General features: G+C 41.2%; 1 protein-coding gene across 23 annotated transcripts in view; it reads right to left on the bottom strand.

Annotated features, from left to right (window-relative positions):
• Positions 1-21,477, bottom strand: part of LOC122624539 (disks large 1 tumor suppressor protein) — a 37,911-nt gene that overhangs the window by 6,481 nt on the left and 9,953 nt on the right. For 2 of the 23 annotated variants that reach the window (XM_043804156.1, XM_043804159.1), the window contains exons 1-11: positions 11,149-11,277; positions 10,389-10,699; positions 6,528-6,551; positions 5,012-5,563; positions 4,226-4,940; positions 2,920-3,007; positions 2,650-2,863; positions 2,154-2,567; positions 1,989-2,091; positions 1,017-1,091; positions 21-65 (exon numbers count right to left, since the gene is read on the bottom strand). In XM_043804156.1, coding sequence (XP_043660091.1) covers positions 21-65; positions 1,017-1,091; positions 1,989-2,091; positions 2,154-2,567; positions 2,650-2,863; positions 2,920-3,007; positions 4,226-4,940; positions 5,012-5,563; positions 6,528-6,551; positions 10,389-10,475 — 2,317 coding nt within the window. In that variant the 5' untranslated portion in view covers positions 10,476-10,699; positions 11,149-11,277. Of the gene's footprint in view, positions 1-20; positions 66-1,016; positions 1,092-1,988; positions 2,092-2,153; positions 2,568-2,649; positions 2,864-2,919; positions 3,008-4,225; positions 4,941-5,011; positions 5,564-6,527; positions 6,552-10,388; positions 10,700-11,148; positions 11,278-11,795; positions 13,010-13,067; positions 13,236-13,471; positions 13,769-17,915; positions 18,093-19,015; positions 19,141-21,477 lie in introns of those variants that run through there. The other 21 variants (XM_043804148.1, XM_043804149.1, XM_043804147.1 and 18 more) reach the window with 15 other exon arrangements.

The following is a 21,477-nucleotide window of genomic DNA, read 5'->3' as shown; positions in this document are numbered from 1 at the left end:
TGATCTGATCGAGTACATACCTCCTTCAGCATTGGCATCGTCTTGTGTGTAGCAAAGCATAAAGGCTAGAAAACGAAGAGAAAACAAACGAGAAACCGAAAGGGAAGAGAAAAGAGAGAAAACAGAAGAGAAGAAATCGAAAGAGATATGTTTGGTCAGTTTAAAACAGAACAGCGTTTGAATTCGATTCATTTGGGTAGGCACAACATTATATATTATTATTATCGGATTAAAATGTGATCTTGAATGGTACTTTTAGCATCGAAATACCTTTCATTTATTGGTTTCGAAATATACGCTTTTGTATCCAATTCAAGATGTAAGTACCATTCAAGATTTTAGTAGTTTGTAAAAACCATCAAAATGTTCCTTCTTCTTCTGTATGTATTATAATAGCAACAGGATGGCAAGTAGTTAAAGGTTGTTGCTGGTTTTCAGAAAACTGTTTAGAGTCGTAGTGATGTAGATATTTGATGAAAGCAGCTGGACTCAGAGATTTAAGGTTGGATATTTTTGATAGAGAGAAGAGCGATAAGAAGATAAATGTACTGTCAGTAGAGAGTTGCGGGAGGAAAAGCTTTTTAAATTAACTAAAGAACGAAATCAACTTGGTTTCATCTCGATGGGCTGTTGATGATGTATCGTAAGATGTACATTGATGTAAAACGTGCAACCCTGCCGCTGAAGAACGCTCTTCGGATACAGATACGATTATCTTTAGCTTAATCCAAGACTATATACACGATGGATGGCCATGAGCTAAAGAACTCCCCGCGAGGACTAACTGTTAGTAAGATCGTGTGACTATAGCTTACTGTCTAATATGTGTATGGGTGTGTTCGTTTACAAGGCCTTGTATATATATATATGTGTGTGTGTGTGATTGTTAACCAAGACTAGACCATCTGAGAAGCCCTGACACCTGGATACATTTACAAGCGGATACATCTCGACATTTATACCGCCAACTTCGGCTCTGTTTGGAAACATTTTCACCTGACATAGTCGGCACTTACGTTGCGGTTCATTCGACTGGTTGTTGTTGACATTATTGATGTCAATCTCGCTGGTGCTGCTCACAACTCCATTGGCTAAACATATAGTTCGGGATCGGGGCACACACAAAATAATACAACATCCAAGCATATCGAATGGGACAGGAAATGTGTGAGTATGTGTATGTTTCAGTGTGGTTGTTTCAGTGATTCGTCGGTTCGTCGATGGATCCGATCGGTTCATCCAGAATTTGGTAAATGTGGGTAGAATGAGTGTTTGGACATCACGGATTTCGGTGGGGAAAACATATGGAAATAAACAGAAATGTAAATCATATAAAATGCATAAAACAAAACAAACAATAAATCGGTTGGGGCAATGGGTAAATCTTTTAAACCAGAAACATCAAACGAAACATTTGTCTAATTCATTTTAATAAATTAAAAACACCAACTCAGTAGATAAAACACAACGAAATGGGACATAAAGAACTTTAAGCTTTTGGAGTCTATTCTTATCAAATGTTTCCTGTGTGTAAAGTTAATTTAAATCCTTTCATGCCCACAAGTTACAAAGTATTTAACGAGTTTTCTGAATCTTATGATACGTACACCTAGGATGATTAACATAAAAAACATTAAATACGGCATGAAAGACTTAACTAAGAAGAAAAACACGGAACAAGGACTTTAACAGTGAGTTTTAAGTGATCTTCGCGAAAGATGTTTAAACAACATTAATATCTCCTTTTCGTAAGCAGAAAATGCACGCCCACAAGTCAATCAAACACCCGCCCAAAAGCACACACTCTCATTCAGACAGAAATTCAGTGGAGAAAGTCGTTGAGCCTTAAGACTAGGACTAAACCAAAAAACGCCTTGAGTTTGAGTTGCTTGATGTTCTCCCATTATTGGCCATCTCCGAAGAAAGAGCGAACGATCGAGACTGTGACAGAGTCGGACTGCTGGCTTCCCTTGACTTGGTCTACTTACGCTCTTGGTCGCTGCCATCTTCATTCTTCTCATCGCGACTCTTCATAAACGGAAATTTGCGCGAGAATGTGAAATTCTTTTTCTTTCGATCCAATGTCGATTGCTGGTAGATGAGAAATGCAAATGGTCAATAGGATAACTTTGTAAATATTGCTCACCACTCACCTTATCCAGATTATTATTGGCAGCCGCATGTCCCTGGAACTTAACGCTGCGATCCCTAGCTCGCATTTTGCGCTCCCAACGCCTTTTCGATGGCACAATACCGATTTGCTCGTCCTCGTTATCGCCGAGGACTCGTCGTGCCTGCCACCATTCGTCGTCGGAGGCATTGGTCACGTGCAAGATATCGCCGTGCTTGAAGGGCAATCCTCGCGAGGGCAATCCATCATCCCGATTGGGATCGTAGTCGAACAGGGCGCGCACATACAGCGATCGCTTCTGCGTGGTGCGCAGCAGGGTTCCCGATCCGCCGGCACCGAGGGCAGCCTGCTGTTTCAACTCTTGGATGCGTGCCTCGAAGCGGTTGTACTCCTCTGGGCGGTACTGCGCCAACAGGGTCACCACACCGCCAGAAGTCTACAATAAACAAATACGATTTTAATAATTGTTTGATTTCTCTTACGTTCAGCTGAAACTTTCAGCTGGAACTTTAACTCACCTTGAGCGCCTGGGCCGCCTCTTCGTGGGTGGCGTGCGTGAGGTTGACATTGTTCACGCTGAGCAGCTGATCGCCACGCTTCAGCTCCGAGCCGAGATCCGCTGGGCCGCCGGCCAGGATGAAGGACACATAGATACCCTGGCCATCCTCGCCGCCAACAATGTTGAAGCCCAGGCCCTGCGGTCCCTTCTGGATGGTGATGGTGCGCGGTTCTCTGCGATATCATTATCATTAATATTAAATATCCAAGTGTATAGAAAAGTGACTCACCTGGTTATATCCTCGGTGCTGACTGCGCGTGGAGTTCCTGGCGGAACAGCGGCTAGGACATTTGTAGAGGCGTATCGCGAGCCGGGCTCTAGGTTGTTATCAGAAATTTGTGATTTTGGTTTAGGTTTATCGGTCGTTTTTGTTGCACATTGAATGTAAGTTATTATTATTAAGACATGACAGAGATAGACAGATAGATAAAGAGGGAGACAGAGACAGAGAGAGATAGAGCGGTTAATAATGCCTTGAGAAATATAATGTTTTCTTGCGGTTTCAGCGCGTCCAGAGGAGTCCAGACAGAGACAGAGAGACAGACAAACGCAAAAGGGACAGAGACAGCTGGCACCGACGAGAAAGAGAAAGAAACTGTTTAAAGTAAAAAGACTGCGACAAAAACTGAGGCCAACGGAAACAGAAACGGAAGACAACAGAACGGAAACTGAAGATTGCACTTGATTTCCCCGCACAACACAAACACACACTATACACAGGCATACACGATCCCCAGGCACACCAATAACGCCTACTAAAACACCATATTATACAGCACAACAAATCAACAAAGATCGGGTGATCAAACGCTAATGGTCTGATCCAGAACACAATTCTAGAACACTAGGCACAACTTTTGGTGGCGGGATGTTCAAATCAACAGCATGGTGGTGGAGGAGACTACAGGGGAAGGCGGGAGAGCAGCTTCCAGCGTGTGAAAATGAAAGCCATCTTTTTCTAGAGCCTCAAATTAACTTGGCACAGCAGCAATAGCAGTAAGTATTTGGCCGGAAGAGGAGGAATATATTGGAAGGATCACATATACGAACGGGATGTACTTAGGAAAGGATTGGAGTAAGGAATTGGACCCGCTTCAAGTGCCTTTATGGGACCGTATTCCATAAATGCACTCGAGCGGATCAAAAACAAATGCACAAAATAGTTAAAGTATAAACAATTCAGATGCAAAAATAAACTGGTAATTAAATACAGATAAGTAAAGACATAAAAGAGGGTAACATATCATAAAATACATATAATTCATATGATATAATTTCTCAGAGCACGATTTCGAAATGTATTAATAGGAAAAGATACGTAAATACAAAGTGTGGGAAAATATTTAAATTAGATACGCAAATGATAGCAATCAAAAGAAAGAAAGAAAGGAAACAAAGTGATGGGGGCCCAGCACAAGTGCATTTATTCGAGGAGATCGCAGGACCTCCGATAAACACCCTCGACCAGGACATTGATGAGCATAAATTAATTACAACAGAAGTTTGGTTAAATAATAAACAAATGAATCGCTTACGGCGCGGCTGGGGTGATTGGGATCGGTTGTTTGTTTGATTGGATTCGACAGGCAGGGCGGGCATGGAAGCATTGTTATAGAAGGAGTTGGCGGGTGGAGATGCTGCTGCTGCTGCTGATGCTGCTGCTGTTGGTGCTGCTGCTGCAACAGTTGCCGTCGTGCTGCTGCTACTGTTGTTGTTGATGCTATTACTGTTGTTGATATTATTGCTGTTGCTGTTGCTATTGCTATTGCTAATGCTAATGCTGCTGTTAGCGCCAAGCGACGGCGGCAACTTGCTGCTACTGTTGGTGGCTGTGGCTGTGGCCGTGGCCGTGACTGTGGTGACTGTGGTGTTGCTGATTGTGTTGTTGCTTGCAATGACTGATGCAGATGCAGATGCATTTGCTGCTGCTACTGCGGCTGCGGCTGCTTGTGGTATTGATGGTGAATCGACAACCGTTTGTCCCATACTATTTAGCGCACCTGTCGACTGCGAATTGACCATCGGCGTCGCATGCTGCTGCTGATGCACCTGACTTTGGCTCTGGCTGGTGGCCAGATGCGATTGGGACTGCGACAACTGCTGTCCGGATGAAAGGCCTCCTCCTCCGCCGCCGGACGCACTGGTGGTCAGGTGCTGCGTCTTCCCGATGATCAGTGTCACCTTGTCGGTGATCGACTTCAACGTGGCCACCGCCAGTTCGTGCGTTACGTTCTCCAGATTCTTCTCGCTCTGTTGGAGAGGCATACAATAATATATAATAATGGAATTAGGAGCTACCATTCAGTAGTTTATGAACTTACCCCATTGGTGCGCACTGCAATCAGCTTATCTCCAATGGAGAGACGTCCGTCCACCTGCGCTGCTCCGCCGTCCATCAACTTGGTCACATAGATGCCATTGTCGCCGGGGATGTGCTGGTTGCCAATGCCGCCGGCAATGGAGAAGCCCAGTCCCTTGCCGCCCTTGACCAGATCGATTTCGATGACCTTCGGTCCGCTGGCCGCACTATCGCGTGCATCTCCTGCTGCCGATCCCGCTGCCGGTGTGGTGGCCGTTCCACGTTTTCGCTTCACATGCAGCTTGACCACATTTCCGGCCTTCTTGAGGGCATCCACGGCGGAGGCGTGTGGCACATCCACCACGGACACATCGTTCACCGATACGATGATGTCGTTGATGCTCAGCCGTCCATCGGCGGCCGCTGCTCCGCCGGAAATGAGCTTGGTGATGTAGATGGAGGTGTCGGTGCCGATGTGCGGATTATCCGTACCGCCGGCAATGGAGAAGCCCAATCCGGAGTTGCCGCGCTCCAGCTGAATGTCCTCGTATAACCAACTGTCATCGCCATTTACCTGGAGGATATCGAAGGTCATTAAAATGGTTCATATAAGTTGATAAGTTGTTTGGGAGTCATTATACAATGGACAAATAGTTGGAATAATGTGGGGTGAGTAAGTGTTTTAGTTTGTTGTGAAATGTTGTGAATTCAAAATGTAATGAGAGCTGTTTTTTATATATGAGTACATAAATGAATAACATAAATACAAAATATTTTATTTGTTTACGTATAAACTAAACAAATGTATGTTTAGTTCCATTTATGGAATTTATGGATTTAAAACATATTGAGTTTATTATTTAATAATATAGTCTTGATCGTGTCTAAATTTTATCAAGACTATATAAATATGTTCTTACATAGTTGGGTTAGAAATATGTATTTTTTTGAGCACCCGTTAGCACCCAATTAAATACACAAATTGAACTTATTAGATGAGTACTTATTTAGATGAGTTCTTTCTTTATAACAAATGCAGCTAGCGATTCACTTGTTTCAGTTGTGAATTGCTTACTAAATGTTCGAAATATCTAGAAATACGCCCCGAAAAACAATCTTTCGAGCTAATTTCTTCTCAGCTTTTTAGCGACTTGTGATGTCATTGCATGGATAATTCAGTTAGGCAGCGAATACATAAAACAACATGAACGGAGACGAAACACACGACGATCACACAAATAAATGCAAATGCAGTTAAAACGACGACAAACAACGTTGATTTTTTGGCCCGTTTCCATTTTCGATTTCACTACATATTGCAGGAAGTTGGGAGCAAGTATATTCTATATATTTCATTATAGACGTAGCATCTTTTAAATGTAATCGTATATACATGAAATGTATATGTACATAGAATGGAAATGTTCTACTATGTTTAAAATGGACAATATGAAATGGGCAATATGAAGTACAATTCGACAATGGCAACAGGTGGGCTAAGAATCTAATCGCGTTTCGGATCCGTCTGTGTGGCTTACCTTTGTCGACGATGCCTTATGGAGCTGTAGTGGGTGATTAAAGTGAAAGAGAAAGGTTTAGAGAGGATCTCCGATCGGTGCAGTGACTCATTAGCATACAGTACAGTGTTAACCCTACAAAGGCCCCCAGGGCCGCACCCTCGCCGGAGATGGGAAACCGTGTCAATGGCAATGGAGTCTCGAAATATCTTGAATTAACTGGGCCGTGCAGCCAAAACTCTCGTTGCAATTAACAGGCGACCAAAATACAAAAAAAAAAAGAGAAGAAAAACGAAAAAACAAACAAACAACAAACGTGCGCTAAAAATGGCAACAAAAACCACAGCTTGCACAACCCGCAGCGATGGGTTAAGGAGCGGAGAGGCGGAGGGGGTGGCGGGTGACGGGTTACGGCATCGTTAAACGAGTTCAATTGATTAGCAGCCCAGTGTAAATGAATTCATCAAGCGGCGACGACAGCAACATTAACCCCAAGAAGATGTACATATGCACTGCAAAAGTGGGCGTCGCTCCACCAACCCCCCCACTTAACCCGCCACAGCCCCACACACGCTGCAGATAAATTCCCATATCGGACGCTCTTGTCTAGCGAAAAATTGCCAATTAACCCTGGGAGTGGGTCAAGTCAAGTGTACGCCTAGGGAGCCTAAGCAGGCGGGCTAAAAATATTAAAATGCTCTTTGGGTTAATCGCTGGAGGATACTCGCTGCTGCAGCTACAGTGGTGCCTCCCTAGTAGGGGATTTACATTGCTTGCTCTTTAAAGATTACAATATGATTTCAATTAATGAATATGATACGATTATTATGTATGTAAAATAATTTAAGACATATAACTCAAGGAAACATAAAAACGTGACAGATTAACGCTCCCCCGTTCACAGTTCGTATAATTTAATGTCTGTAATTACAGCAATAGACGTGTTACATCTGTGAGAACCCATTAGCGGGCGAACACTGTACGCGGGCACTTAGGCTAACAGGTTCGTGCCGCTTCTGCTTCCGCTGACAACTCTGGTTACACTTTTTCCAGCCCAAAAAGAATTATAAAAAGAAGAAAAATTACATCATAAAGTTAACAATCGGAACTCACTTTAATGCGAGCGGGCGTTTTTACGGGGGGAGGTAATGGGCTAGGAATGTGGCGGGGGGGAAGCAGGGGCGTGTTGGGACAAACACACAAGACTTTCAGCCAACTAAGCCCCAAGCAAAAAACAAAAAAAAATAGGCAACAAAAAACCCAAAGAAAAAAAACCTCAACAACAGCACGCTATATTAACGGGACCAACGAGCTACAATCGTTTTTTTCTTCTCCTACTTCTAGACTTTTTTTCGTAGGCCTTGTTTTTTTTGTATTTTTTTTGTAAAGTTGCACACCCTTGAAATTAGTAGCTGGCACTAAAGCCAAATCATATCACATATATGGAGCGCTTATCTTATCTATGATAAACATATGCTTGGGACCACAAGCACACTGAAAATGCGGAAAAGCGAACCGCAGACGATAAAATTCTTAAGCCATTGTAAGAAAACTGGCACTAAAAACAGAATTCCAACTGCACCTCGCATTTTGTTAATGAAAGAATAGCGATGGCATCATGTCGTAAGCGCAAAACCTCAAATCAAATGAATCATTAAATTATAGTCTATTTAAATGCTTATTCGATTACGCGCGTTGCATGCAAACTGATAAAAGGAAATTTAATAGGCAATGAATGCACAAGTAGAAAATTCCAAACGAGCTTTTCAAGGTCTACACGAATAGGAAAACTAGTTAATAGCAATCCCTAGTCAATGGTCAAGGCTCTTTAGAAAGTCTTTTAATTACGGCAATGCAAGAAGAATGCCAAAAATAAAACACATTTCGCATATGTGATATGTGATCATAAACATGTATAGCTCGAAATTTTAGTATTTTTAGTAAGCAGCAAAAAGATCATAAAGACTAGAAAAACCAGAGACCCAATTGCTCACGATAAACAAATATGAGTCATATGAAATGCGTGAGAAATCCGTGGAAGGAAAAGTCAAATCTATATGGATATTGCCATAAAAGCGTAAAGACTACTGATACCCCCTCTTCCCACATCAAACGCACCGAAGATTATAGCATAACCATATACCTATGTAGGTATATGTATATAGCTTATTAATAATCCGCAAATAATCCACGGCCAGTGAGAAATTTGAATGCGTCAAGCTGCGTTGCACTTCATTGATCAAATCGAGTATAGAAATGTTGGCACACTGCCCAGGGGTTTACTGTATGAGATCGGACGAGACGGGACGCGACGTGACAACGATCGTGGTCGAAACACCTGCGAGGGAAACGAAATCAAAACGGAAATCCAAAGCCATATTCCATATGCCATTATTATATTATTCCGGGCCCCCAGGGAGCGGTGGGTAGTACTAAAATTATGGTTCAATATGTAAACTTGTCCTTCGCGTCCATTTGTTGTTGCCACCGCCGACAGACGCGTGATGTGTTTATAAGTTTTTGCGGAAAAATCGGATGAGATCCAGTACTGGATGTACAGAAAAAAACCCCTTCGATTTAACAGTGGATATGCGGGGAAATAGTTGAATATCTTTTATGATAGTTATTATACCCATTAAAAGAGATCTAGGCATGCTCTACCTTTGAATTTCTTTTCAATTATTTGCAGCCTTCTCAGTTAGCCAGTGTCCACTGTAAATTCCTTTGTTTGGTGGGTGGTAGAATTTACGAAAATAAAACGGTTTTCGTCAAAAATTAAGAGAGCGAGCGAGAGGGCACATCGAATTGGGGACAACAACAACAAGTACATACGTCTGTGCGGAATATTAAGGGCAGCCACCAGCAGCAGCAACAACAAGAACAGGAACAACCAAAAGAGTGGTGAGTACAATAACAAATCCAACAAGAGAACCAACAAGAACCGTTGATCGGAGCATTAGAAAGAGACAAAGAAGAGTCTTTTCATTCTATTACTTTTTTTTTCTGCGAAGGCAATGCAAAGACGCTAAAATGATGACAACGCACCCAACTGTGTGAGTGCGAGTGTGCGCACAGTGGAGGGCAAAAGTGTAGTTTCCATTCAGAGTTGCGCTCAATAGCCAACCAATAGGAATACTATAGCCGTTATAAAGAACTTTGTGCACAACTGGCTAGAAAACAATTAACTTTTGTACAATTTGCTAAATTTGCATGCAATGCCTTACAATACGTGAAAAGTAAACAAAGCCCAGAAGCTTCGTAAACAAATACTTAAATGTGCAAGTAAGCCGTAAACAATTCAACTTTTTGAGAGCTGGCACCTCCACCATCGCACCACATTTAAATGGAAGTAATAGAAGTAAATTTGGCACTAAAAGCATGCCCCCAGCTGTTCGCACACTTGTATATGGCTATTGAATCGAGGAAAATCGGCTAGCTTTCAGTCCGTCTGCGAATTTGTTTTGAACACCAGAGAGAACACTATAGCCGAATCTCGCGACTAGTCAATACCCACAACGCAGACAGTGAAGCACTAGATTGATTATGATATAAAACTGCTTTTTGCGATTGGTGGGCGTGGCAACGGTCTGAACCAAACGAGGTCAGATTGAATTGTCTAGTAATCCTGATCTCGAATATACACTTTATAGAGTCCTTCTTCCTGTAACACACTTTTCAACGAATCTAGTATATCCTACGGCGAGTAGAGGGTACCACAAACCATGGAATCATCGCGCACTATATAGAGCGCAGATGCCCAGCTTTTCCTACATATATCCAACAGATATTTTTCATATTGGCCATATATATATACATATATATATGGTGTATCTACATATGTAGGCAGACATGATAATGGATAGTAGTAAGACCGATTTTTACCGAATCCAGATTGAAGAGCGACGATACTTTCTTGATGAATCCGCCGCCGCTGCCGCCGCCGTCGCGCTTCTTTTTCCTCGTTGTCATTTTGCAGCGGCTTTTGTTTAGTTGATTTTATAACTTATTGTTATACTTGTTTTTTATTCTTATGGCGGTTCAAGGGTTAAAGTTACAGCCGCACACAAGCAACAACAACAACAACACACGGACAAATGCCGGCGCTGCTGCCTCTGCTTCCTCTTCAACTTCTTCTTCTTGAACTCGATTCGTTACTATTTTATTTGCCGCCTGTGATTATCCAACTTTTTGCACTAGACAAACGAAAATGCACACAATTGCGAACTTAGTGGTTTTTCTTTTGAAACATCTATATATATTTAAATCGCACGCACGGGCGTGTTGTTTGTGTTTTAGCGATCGGGAAACTGAAAAGAGGCCGCCGCCGCCGCCACCGAAACAACAAACACAACACAACACACGGAGACACACTAACACGCACGCACGCACGCACACTCTGTGCGAGAGAGGGAGAGCGAATATTTTTTTTTCGGTATACCGACTTAAATTTTTTCTCACTCTCTCTCTCTGTCTCCTTGTTTTGCTGGCATTTTTCCCCCTCCGTGTCGATCGATAGGCGGCGGTCTATCGTTATCGCTTGCGCTGGCAATGCTCGCTCCCTTTCCCACACTCCAGTTATATGTCACCGCCGTTGGTAATGCAGTGCCAATGACTCATAAACAATTCACTCATATTAAATTACTTGTGTTCACATATCCATTGCACAGAACAAAATAAACAAACAAAAAAATAATGCGAGGAACCGAGCGCGACGAAAACAACACACCCAACTATTAGAATCGATTTTTGCAGCTAGCTCGGCCTATCGATTGGCAACAGAGTGACCGCTTGGTGATCGTCGAGTTATACCAAAAAATACTAGATATATACGTATGTTAAATTTTTAAAAGCTCGTTTTTTTAAAATGATCAACTGTTTTTATGGTGAGCAAAAATGTAGCGCATTTCAATCAAATCAATTTCGTACTTTATTAAAAGGTACTAACGATATTGGCATTCCGACTTTTTTTTAAGACTGGTTTATGTCAATGCTAAGCATTAAGATAGTTAAGCTTTATGGAAAATATTTAATTCGAACTATTGGATTTTTAGCCTGCAGAAATAAACATATTTAAAACTTAAAATAAAAATGAATACAAACCATAAATCATCAAGGCAATAAAAACGAACAAACAAGTCAAATAAGAAGCGCAAAACGTATGTATATTTTTAATGGGGTTTCACATGGTATGTTTCTTAAATCAAAATCAAATTTCATTTGGCAACTTAAAACATTAATCATAACCAAAACATGCATGAAACTTAAGCTAAAATTATAAATATGCTTGATTATATATTTTTCACAATGTACCTCAATCGTTTCTAAACACAAATCAAACAAAATCGTGCACCTAAAACTTAATATAAACATCGTAAGCTTTAATATAAAGAAAATGTGTTACGCCCGGAGTTCTCGTTTTCTCGTTCTCGTTTCTATATGTACTTTTGCCTTCTGGCCAGGTTAGCTACAACGAGCAACAACAACACACCGGAAACGGAAATGGGCGACGCTTGGCCCACAAAAGCGAGGCGGTCGAGCGCCCTAAGCGTCTTAAGTAAGTAACGATTCGTTAAAAAGGCAGGAAAATGGGCAAAAATGCAAAAAGGCGGATAAATACACTGGCGTGCTCCCAATTACACTGGCTTCACCATTGGCGATTTAAAATTGTGGGCGTTCCCTCCTTCCGTGCCACATGAATAATTAAGGTGAAAATGCGGTTGCAGTGTAACATGCAACTTTTAAAATCGAATTCAAATTCCATCTGTTGTCTGAAAATGGCACTTAATCCGTTCTTTAAATCGATTCCTAACAGAAAACTAGATCAATGTATTCAATATATAGCTACGGAATGGTAGTAGAAGGTGGTATCTTTGTACTCATTCGGGTCTCTTTATAGTTAAAAAAATCAAAATTAATGTTTTAAATTTAGCTTAACCTAACGATAAACTTTAAGAGATAAACCGCGGCCGCGTCGTTTTTAAACTAATAACAAAATGTAGCAACAATGAATTTTACAACCTAATGATTGGAAAATATATAGAAAATATGTGAAAATTAATTAAATGTCTTTTGGAATTTCATAAATTTATCGTTAATAGCCTGTTTAATTCTTTAGCGAAACCGCCAAATGAAGTGCGAATGCGAGCAGCCTCGCAACTGCGAACTAATGAATTCTCTGGGCAGGGGGCTAATTACACAGCCAGCGGTTTTCCACCTCCTTGGCTTTTTCGCGAGCTGGTTGCTCTGCCCTCGAGGACTTCTCCACGCCGGGAAAATGGCAGGGAAAACTAGGTGGACTCGAAAGCGCGCTTGAGCATTTTGGCTTGATTGCCGTTGTTAAGGCGAAGTTGGTAATGGTGTTGGTGTTGGTGTTGGTGTTGGAGTTGGTGTTGGCTTTGATGTTGATGTGGATGTGGATGGAGGCTCACGAGGACTCGCTTGCGCTGGTGTGCGTTTGGGTATGTCTGTGTGAGTGACTGTGACTGTATCTGTATCTGTGATTGCTGGCAGGGATTTTCAGCTAAGCCTGTTGGCGCATATGATTAAATTGCAGGAACTTACAGTCTGGGACCCGCTCCTGGATTTGGATCCCTGCTGCTGCTGCGGCTGCTGCGGATTCTGCTGCTGCGGGGAGCGGGAACTGCGCTGCTGCGCCTGCTGCTGCTGCTGCTGCTCGGCCGTTGGCTCCTTGGCATTTTCCGTATCCGATTCGATGCGCATGCGCTGATTCTGCGAAAAGAAAACCAAAGGAACTGCGATCAGTATCAATATCGAAATAATCGATTAGTGTATCGTTGTTATTCTTAACTGGCCACAGTGTTAGCCATTTCATATGATAAGACGCTGCCACAATCCCGCCAACTTATATTTCAGTCTTAAACTTGTAAGACTTTCAGAACCGATATTCAAGTCGAAAATCGCTTTTTATATATCGATAGGATTGTACGTTACCTTCCCCCACTTACGTTGGCACAACAGCAGGCATATCGCGAACCGATACCACCCCCCGATTCATTGTCCTTCTCGCTTTCCCTTTCCTTCTCCTTATCCTTTTTCTGCCGTTCCCTGGACTGATGTTGATCCTGTTGATGTTGTTGTGGTTGTTGGTGGTATTGTTGTTGCTGTTGTTGGGGCGGCGGCGCTGTCAATTGACGTCGACGTCGACGCATTCGCACCGGCGACCGCGAACCAACATAATTTGAAAAGCGGCGCCTCGAATGTCGCACTATCGACACCCAGTCGATCATTTTTCACAGTGTAGTATTGGTCAAGTTTCCCCGCGATATGTCTTAGTTTTGGATTTAAATCAAATAAAGCTCTTGTTTTATTTAAATCGGTGGGATTTGTTCACTTTGTGCGCTTCATTTTATCTTAAAAATATCTTAAAAAAAATTTCAAATAGTTGAATTGTGTTGGTATGTGTAACACCTAAATGGATTCACAATTCGTCTTGTTTGGTTTATTTTAAATTAATATTCATATTAATATGAATATATTATGTATTTTAATAAATTATTATTGGTATTATCATGTTGTGTTGTAATTTACGAAAAACACAGTAAAAACATGTAAAGTACTCAACTTTGACAGTATAATGGGATGCCCACTTTCCCACTGAAGAGTTGCGATAGCAACAAGTTGGGTGCAAGCAGCCGGAAAAGCGGAAAAGCTGGAACGAATGGAATTGAAATCGGCAACCTCGTTGTCTTTGTTTGTTTTTCACCGGTTACACACACACACATGACAACAACAGATACAAATCTGATTGCGATTTCCACATTTGCTAGCCAGAAATGGGACAAAAGCATTTACATAGAATACTTTTTTGCAGCAAAACTTTTTGGTTGGTGAATATTTGAAAATTTACAACACATCGAATTTATTAACCGGAATTTACTGATTCCGTTTGGTAATGCCAAATATTTTCCAAGCTTGCCATGAGTCATTAATCATAATCATTTATTTTCTGCGAACCTTGTTTATTCGGTTTTCATTGAGAGAAAATTGAAAATTGATTTGTGATCACATTGTCAGAATCAATATTTACATTTCAAACGTTTTATTTATGATTTGTGGTTGCATTAGTTTTGATATTTTCAATGTTCAGCTATAAAACAGCAACTCTAGCAGATTTTCAGTTGGGTTTTTAGTGGGATCTTCATTGTTTTGGAGCAAAAAGTTCGTTTAGCATCTGATTTTTATAGAGTGTGTGCCAAGGTCCAAAAAGCATATGCCGAATACTTTTTGTTTACAGTCGGAGCGAAGAAACATGTGTTCTAAATTCAAAAGATTCTGGTAGCTGTACGAAAATGCTCTCGAAACTAGCAGCAGAAAGTCAAAATCCAAAGCGCTTTTTGGCATGAAAGAAACGCAAGAAACGCCAAGCGATGCGAGCTGCCAAAATAAATAGATTGATATATTGCTCGTCTCATTTATGTTGTTTTTCTTGTTGCTCTAACGATGTTTTCCAATGCCAGACGGCCATGAATGAAAAACTCAGCGAGTGGCAGTGAAAGAAACCGAAAAAAGTCGGAAAATAGCAAGGAAACAGCAAAGGGCTCGGTGAGTTCAAGCAAATGTGTATATTCCTGTTCAAGCAAGTCTGTGGTTTGGCAAGTAAATAGTTGCTACCGAACGAAAGTTTCATATTAATTTTGTACGGAATTTCGCACTAAACATAAATGTGTCAACCGTATGGCTGTGAATTATCACAAATTCCAGCAATTAATTAAAGTAATGGCTCAATTAACTGCTGTGCGGGTTTAATCACTTTTCATTTGTGCCACCTGGTGGTGCGTTTAATTGGTGAGCGATTGCTGTTGGGCACGTGGGGCGTATACGTAATATTTGGAAGCATGCCTGATGTTGCTCATCCGCCCCGTTGTTCACCTGCCACCTAGCAAGGCCTCAAACTGGGTCTGGTTTTGTGTACCTTGTTCGTTCTTTTTGCTGTTTCCCCACTCGATGTGTACATTCTGTCTTACAATTATGTAAAATGTTTGTTTTTTGGCGCCAAAGTCGATGAGTGATGGACACGCATGTGGCAGGGAAACACGAGAAAACTGGGGAAAATATTCGCCGGCCAACGACTGATAACAACGCCAAGGGAAAAAACAGAAATATTGACTTGATCACGATAGAGCTCACACACAAAAAATTGAAATAAACTACTTAAATTTCTGTTTCGAAGAAATGTTGAACGATTTATGTGCTGAAAATGCACAGTTTTTGAATATTTTGTTTTGTATATGTTTACTGTTGTTTTTTCAACATGTGGGGATTAAATCAACACATGCAAATTTATAATTTATATTTGGCGTATTCGTTGCAAAATGCCAAACAAAAACCATTCGAATTGTGAACCACAAGTGTTGGTGCTCGTTTCGTTTTTCGTTTGTATTTTGTTGTGTGCTGTGCCTGCCCACGTTTAACGAGGGTTAAACAGCGTCTGGAGGGTTAAAGGGTATTCCCCGCACCCACACACCTACACACCCACCACCTAGACACACACACACACACGCACACACTTTGAGAAGCAGACAGACACGCGCCGCTATGCAAAATTGTTGTGCGACTCGACGCGTCAACGGCACGACTGTTACTACCGCCTTTGCCGTTCCGTTTGCCGCTGCCGTTTTTCCTTTGCCATACGCCGCCCACCGTCGCCCCCCGAACGACACCACCACCCCCCCGGAATGGCCCAGCACCCGGGCACCACCCCCTAGAGGAATACCACACCAGACCAGACCAGACCACACCACACCAGACCCACGGGTCCATGTCCGTTCGCCAAAAACCGAGTGTGTTCGTGTGTTACCGCCTCTGTTGACGTCGCTGCCGGCGTCGCTGCCTCGGCCCGGCCAAACAACAAAAAAAAATAAATAAAAAAACAGCGACAAAAAAACTGAAACAAAAACAAAAAACAATACAAAAAAAATGTTGGCAACAAAACAGAGAGAGAGCGGCAAAGAAATAAGTAATGGGAACCTTGGGCAATCATTCATTGGTTAGCACTGATAACAAACATTTGCCGGCAGCATCCTTCAAACCCAAGACAGAATTTTCGCAGCGGTGCAGTGAAGTCTCGCTATGGGGAAAAGTTACGCAAAATAATAAGGGTAAGGTAAGTCAGAGCAAGTTTTCAAACATAAACAAGACACCCTTTGAAATTAGTTTTCGAGTATCATACCACATATGCAAATGTATGTAGGGAATGAAACACATAGAGTTCCAACTGCGAGGGCCCACTGTAGCCGTCAACAGTTTACCGTTCGTCTACCGCCTATCGTTTACCGTTGGCCGATTTGTGACGTGTACCAGCGCCGTTTCGCTTTTTCGCCGTTCCGATTTCACGATTGCACGATTTCTGAATTTCACGACTCGACGGCTTGACGACCCTCCGATTTTTAGTACGCATGTCCCAGGCGACAAACAACAAAAAGCAACAACAATGCGGGCGCGAAAGGACAACAAACAAAGTGAATTGCCGAGCGGGCCGTGGGTGCAAGTGGAACGGCAACAGGCGGTGCGAGCGGGACGGCGGCAGGCGAAAGCGAAAGGTTGGAAATCTGAGCCTTTGTGTCTGCTCCTAGTTTTTCTTACATTTTTTTGTTGTTGTTCGTTTTAATGTGTAGGTATCGTATAGCGACAACGATAACCTCAAACATAAACGAACGGGATACGACTTGGGATTACCTTGTAAAAAGTTTGCTTATTTCAGAGTTTTTTAGATATACTTATATACAAGTCATTATCTTTTGGTAGAAAGAACTCCAGTTGAATAGTGGAGCTTCGCTTCTGAGGCCAGCTTAACTGATACCCTGTAGATTTTTCCCAACGCTGCAGCAGTCTGCCCATTGGAAGGGTTATTGTGTGCCAGCTTATGTACATATCCATTTAATTTCCAAGTGCCCCACCGGTTGTCACAGCCACTTAAGCGCCAGCAATTTGATGGGCACATCTGGGCGCAAGGACATTCAACCGCCTCTCGCTCTCGAGGATTGAGCACCACTCCCGCCCATTTCCATCCACTCACCACGTGCTTGGATCCCGGGACATGTTCAAGAGATTTCAATTAGCTACGGTGCCACCTAATGGCTGTGCTCTCGATTCATTTTTGCATTAACTGCATGCTTGGGGCTAAGTGGGGCTCCACTTTAATGGCACGGATATTAGCCTATATATATTCGCATTGCTGAGATTATCAGTACAGTAAAAGGGTTGAAAGATCTCATAGCCAAAGTAAATTTTTAATAAACAGAACTAGAATTATATGTTTTAGAAATTGTCATCCCATTGGTATTGTTGAATAACTTATCCCAGAGTTCCCAGAGTGACGATGGCAGATGGATATTAAGCATATGATTATCGTAATGGATCGTAATGGGATGTATGCAGTGCGTTTCTTACCAAGATCTCTTCCAATTCACTCTTAAATGTTCTGCTGAGGGCCTCGGCCTGCGCTTGGGCACTCACATTATTCGCGATCTGATTCTGATTGAGTGCTGATTGGTTGGTTTGATTGGATGAGGCGTCGTTGTTAAACTCATAGGCGCAATTGCGATTTAGGTTTGAAGATTTGATAAACTGTGCGATATTCGAGGATAGTAAGTAGTAGTAGTAGTAGTAGTAGTAGTAGTAGAGTAGTAGAGTAATAGTATAGTAGTAGTATTATAAGTTGTAGTATTGTTGTAGGCGTGGAGTGGAAGAAGAGAAGAACAGAGAACAGTATAGAGTAGAGCAGATCGAGTGAGATGCGAACAACGAGGGAAACGCAAAGAATATGCTCTTGGAACTGGAGCTTGGATCTAGAAATAATCACGGATTTTATGCAAATAATCTCAAATAATTGAAAAGAAAACTCGAAAACCGGGTAAAATATATCATTGCATACTTAGTGGCACATAGGAAACAGAGTATCTAAAACTCGTAAAAATAGGCAAAATCTAAGAAAGACGGTTGAACAGATTAATAAAGGGTAATTCAAACTCGAAAAGAAGCGGGCCAAAATCCGCGTACTACAGATATGTATATATCAAAGAAAACGCACTCATAGGGAATTGAAACTCAAGTGGCACACGCAAAAGGTTGGGGTCAAAACAGAGATTATAGAATATATAGAATACAGAAAGAATATATTTTAATGAAAGTCAAAACCATCTAGATTCAAGAATAGAGTTTACTATAAGACTATAAAGGAGATATATAAAAGTACAAAAATATGTCAGATAAAAAGGTACTATATTCGAAACAAAACGTGAAAATGGAGCATATATGAACGAATGATGCGATCATAACAATGAACTAGGTAGAAGCATAAGTAAGAATGTAATGATGTTGAAATGAAAATCTAAGATCGATGTAAACAGGTGGATATAAGTTCTCTAGTTGGGGTTACGAATTCATTCACATCTCCCCGGCACTAAATTTCAGTTCAAAACACAAGGACTTATAAACAGTATATGTAGCATTTTAAAGACGGCGATCCTAATTCATACGATCCTACTCACATCGGCTATTTTGACTGCCTGGCCGTCCTTCTCCCATTTGGTTGCAATTTGCAAGGTCTCGGCTGTCTTTTGTTGTATGCTCTTCGAGTCATCCAATAAGGTCAATTCATAGAATTCTTGTATATCTGAAATGGAAGGTGAACCACCATTAATACATGTATTGCAATAATGTTCCTTAAAACTAGTTTCTAATATTTTTTGCTTTGACAACTGTTTACTCTAAAAAATATACATCTTTATATAATATGGTATATTATTTATATAATATTTTATATATACATATATTTAAATATGTATATAATATATAATATCTGTGAGGCAGATGTCACTACAAAGAGGTTTTCTATTCTACATTCTAATTATAAGCAATTCTTTTTAAAGAAACTTCTCATTATTGAGAAAGGAATACATTTTTAATATAAAAGTTAACTGAATTTACTGCATCAAATCAACAAAAAGCTTTTTCCCGTTTATTGTAATTTGTATTATAAATATTTCATTTTCTTTGTGTTCGCTAACTGTCATTTGATTTAAGATCTACAAAAGGGGCTTCTCAATCTATTTAAAGCATTATTCCGGCGTTAATGATTAGGTATTTTTCCACATCCTGCTTGGTTTGCTCCTTAAAAATTCCTTCAAGATCGTGTCGTACTTCGTCGAATTCTGAAATAAAAGACAAGTTAGAAATGTTGACCATATTATGGAAACACAAATTTGCTTACCTTGGAATTGATTTCTTTCCAAGAAGAAACTCCATTCAGAAGCGCAGTTTATTTTTTCAGTCATCGGTTTATACTGCTTTTGTGTGGATATTTCCGATCCGAGGGCCACTAAATCGCTCTTCTCTTGTTTGCCTACTCAGCGAAAAGGAAAAAGCAGCTCAAGACCGAGCCAGAGTGGCGTAATTAACTCCTTCACACCAGAACGGATTTTTGGATTGTGAAAACAAACGGGGAATAATAAAAAAAGGGCCACCGCAGTTAATAAAGTTGAGCACATTGAATAACGACAACGAGCAACTGATGTGCAGTCGAACGAATAAACAAACGGATCGAAAACTCTGTTGGCATATTGCAGTTAACGTGTAGTGAAAAAATACACTGGACAAAAAGCACTGGCCAACTGACAAGTGTCCAGAGCAAAGAGTTTGATTTGATGCATAAGTTATATGACTTTTAGATGATATCATCATCATCTTTGATAATATTTATTATATATACCATTAATAATTTAGCAATGCATAAATATACTTAAAACAGAGTGTCGCCAGATAAGCTGCATTGTTTGCTGCAAATATTGCAATTTAAAATTCATAAAATACTAAGCCTTAAATTCGCAAACTGCGTCGGTGTGAAAGGGGCATAATTGTGAGCTGAGTGCAGTGTCATAGAGGCATTGAGCAGCTTTTGCCCGGGAAGCGGAAATCAGAAACTGTCAGAATGCATCTCGAATGCACACATTTCAATGCAAACTGACGCCGCCGCTGACAGCGGAAGGGGGCGCGTTTGAAACGGGCAGGGGGCGTGGCAGTGCTTATACGGACACACACACACACACACATACCTACACACAATATACCCATATGCCGCTGCCAATATGTTTCGCTTCAACAGCAGTCAAGTGGCCCAAATGGGGGAAACTAAATTCCGACTTTTCAGGGGGAAAGCAACAAAAAAAAAAGAGAAAAAAAAACAAAATTGAAACGAAATCCATGGCGCCCATTTAATTTCCTGCGCCCCAAACAGGACAGCCCCCAAAGAGCGAGCGAGACAGCTGGCCGAAGGGAGAGAGAGGGAAAGCGAGCATGGAATTCCATGGGGCATTGCTATGCCACCAATATTGCAAGGAAAAGTACGCGCAGTCATTGAAATGTGTGTACATAAAGTACAGCTCACTGGGAAACTAAAGGTTTCCCTCGGGAAGTACGCAAGTCAAATTAAAATGACAAGTATAATATATCTCCATTCTAATGCTAATCAAGCCAGCACAGTGCTTGCAAAACTTTCATTAATCAAATAGATTAGCATATACATATGAAAAGCAGTTGTTCATTATCTTCAAAATGTAATAGCCTGCTTTCGAATATTATGAATTTAACGTAGAAAGCATTTTCCCATGTTAACGGGTGACCACTGTACATGTTATGCAATCGATTCGGCCACTTGGACCCAAAATGAGTTATCGAATGCTTTGGAATGCTTCCTGAAAATGCCCTTTTAAGCATTGTTATTTCTCCCTCCATTATTGCGCCTTCAGTTTTGTGTTCTGCATGGTTTTTCTCAGTATTTTTTGTGTTTGTTTTATTTTTATTGCGGCCACATTTTTTAGCTGGCCTCAGCTGAATGCCAATGCCCATGAAAAAGAGATGCTAAACTTCAGGTTACGCCATCTCGCTCTTTATCTCGCTGTGGGGAATTCCAGGCAATCGATAAGACCCCTCAAAAGTATCCACAATATATTTG

Source organism: Drosophila teissieri, chromosome X, assembly GCF_016746235.2.
Source record: "Drosophila teissieri strain GT53w chromosome X, Prin_Dtei_1.1, whole genome shotgun sequence".
In the NCBI taxonomy this organism is placed as follows: Eukaryota; Metazoa; Arthropoda; class Insecta; order Diptera; family Drosophilidae; genus Drosophila; species Drosophila teissieri.
Note: the sequence above shows the minus strand (reverse complement) of the source record. Positions and strands in the feature narration are given on the sequence as shown.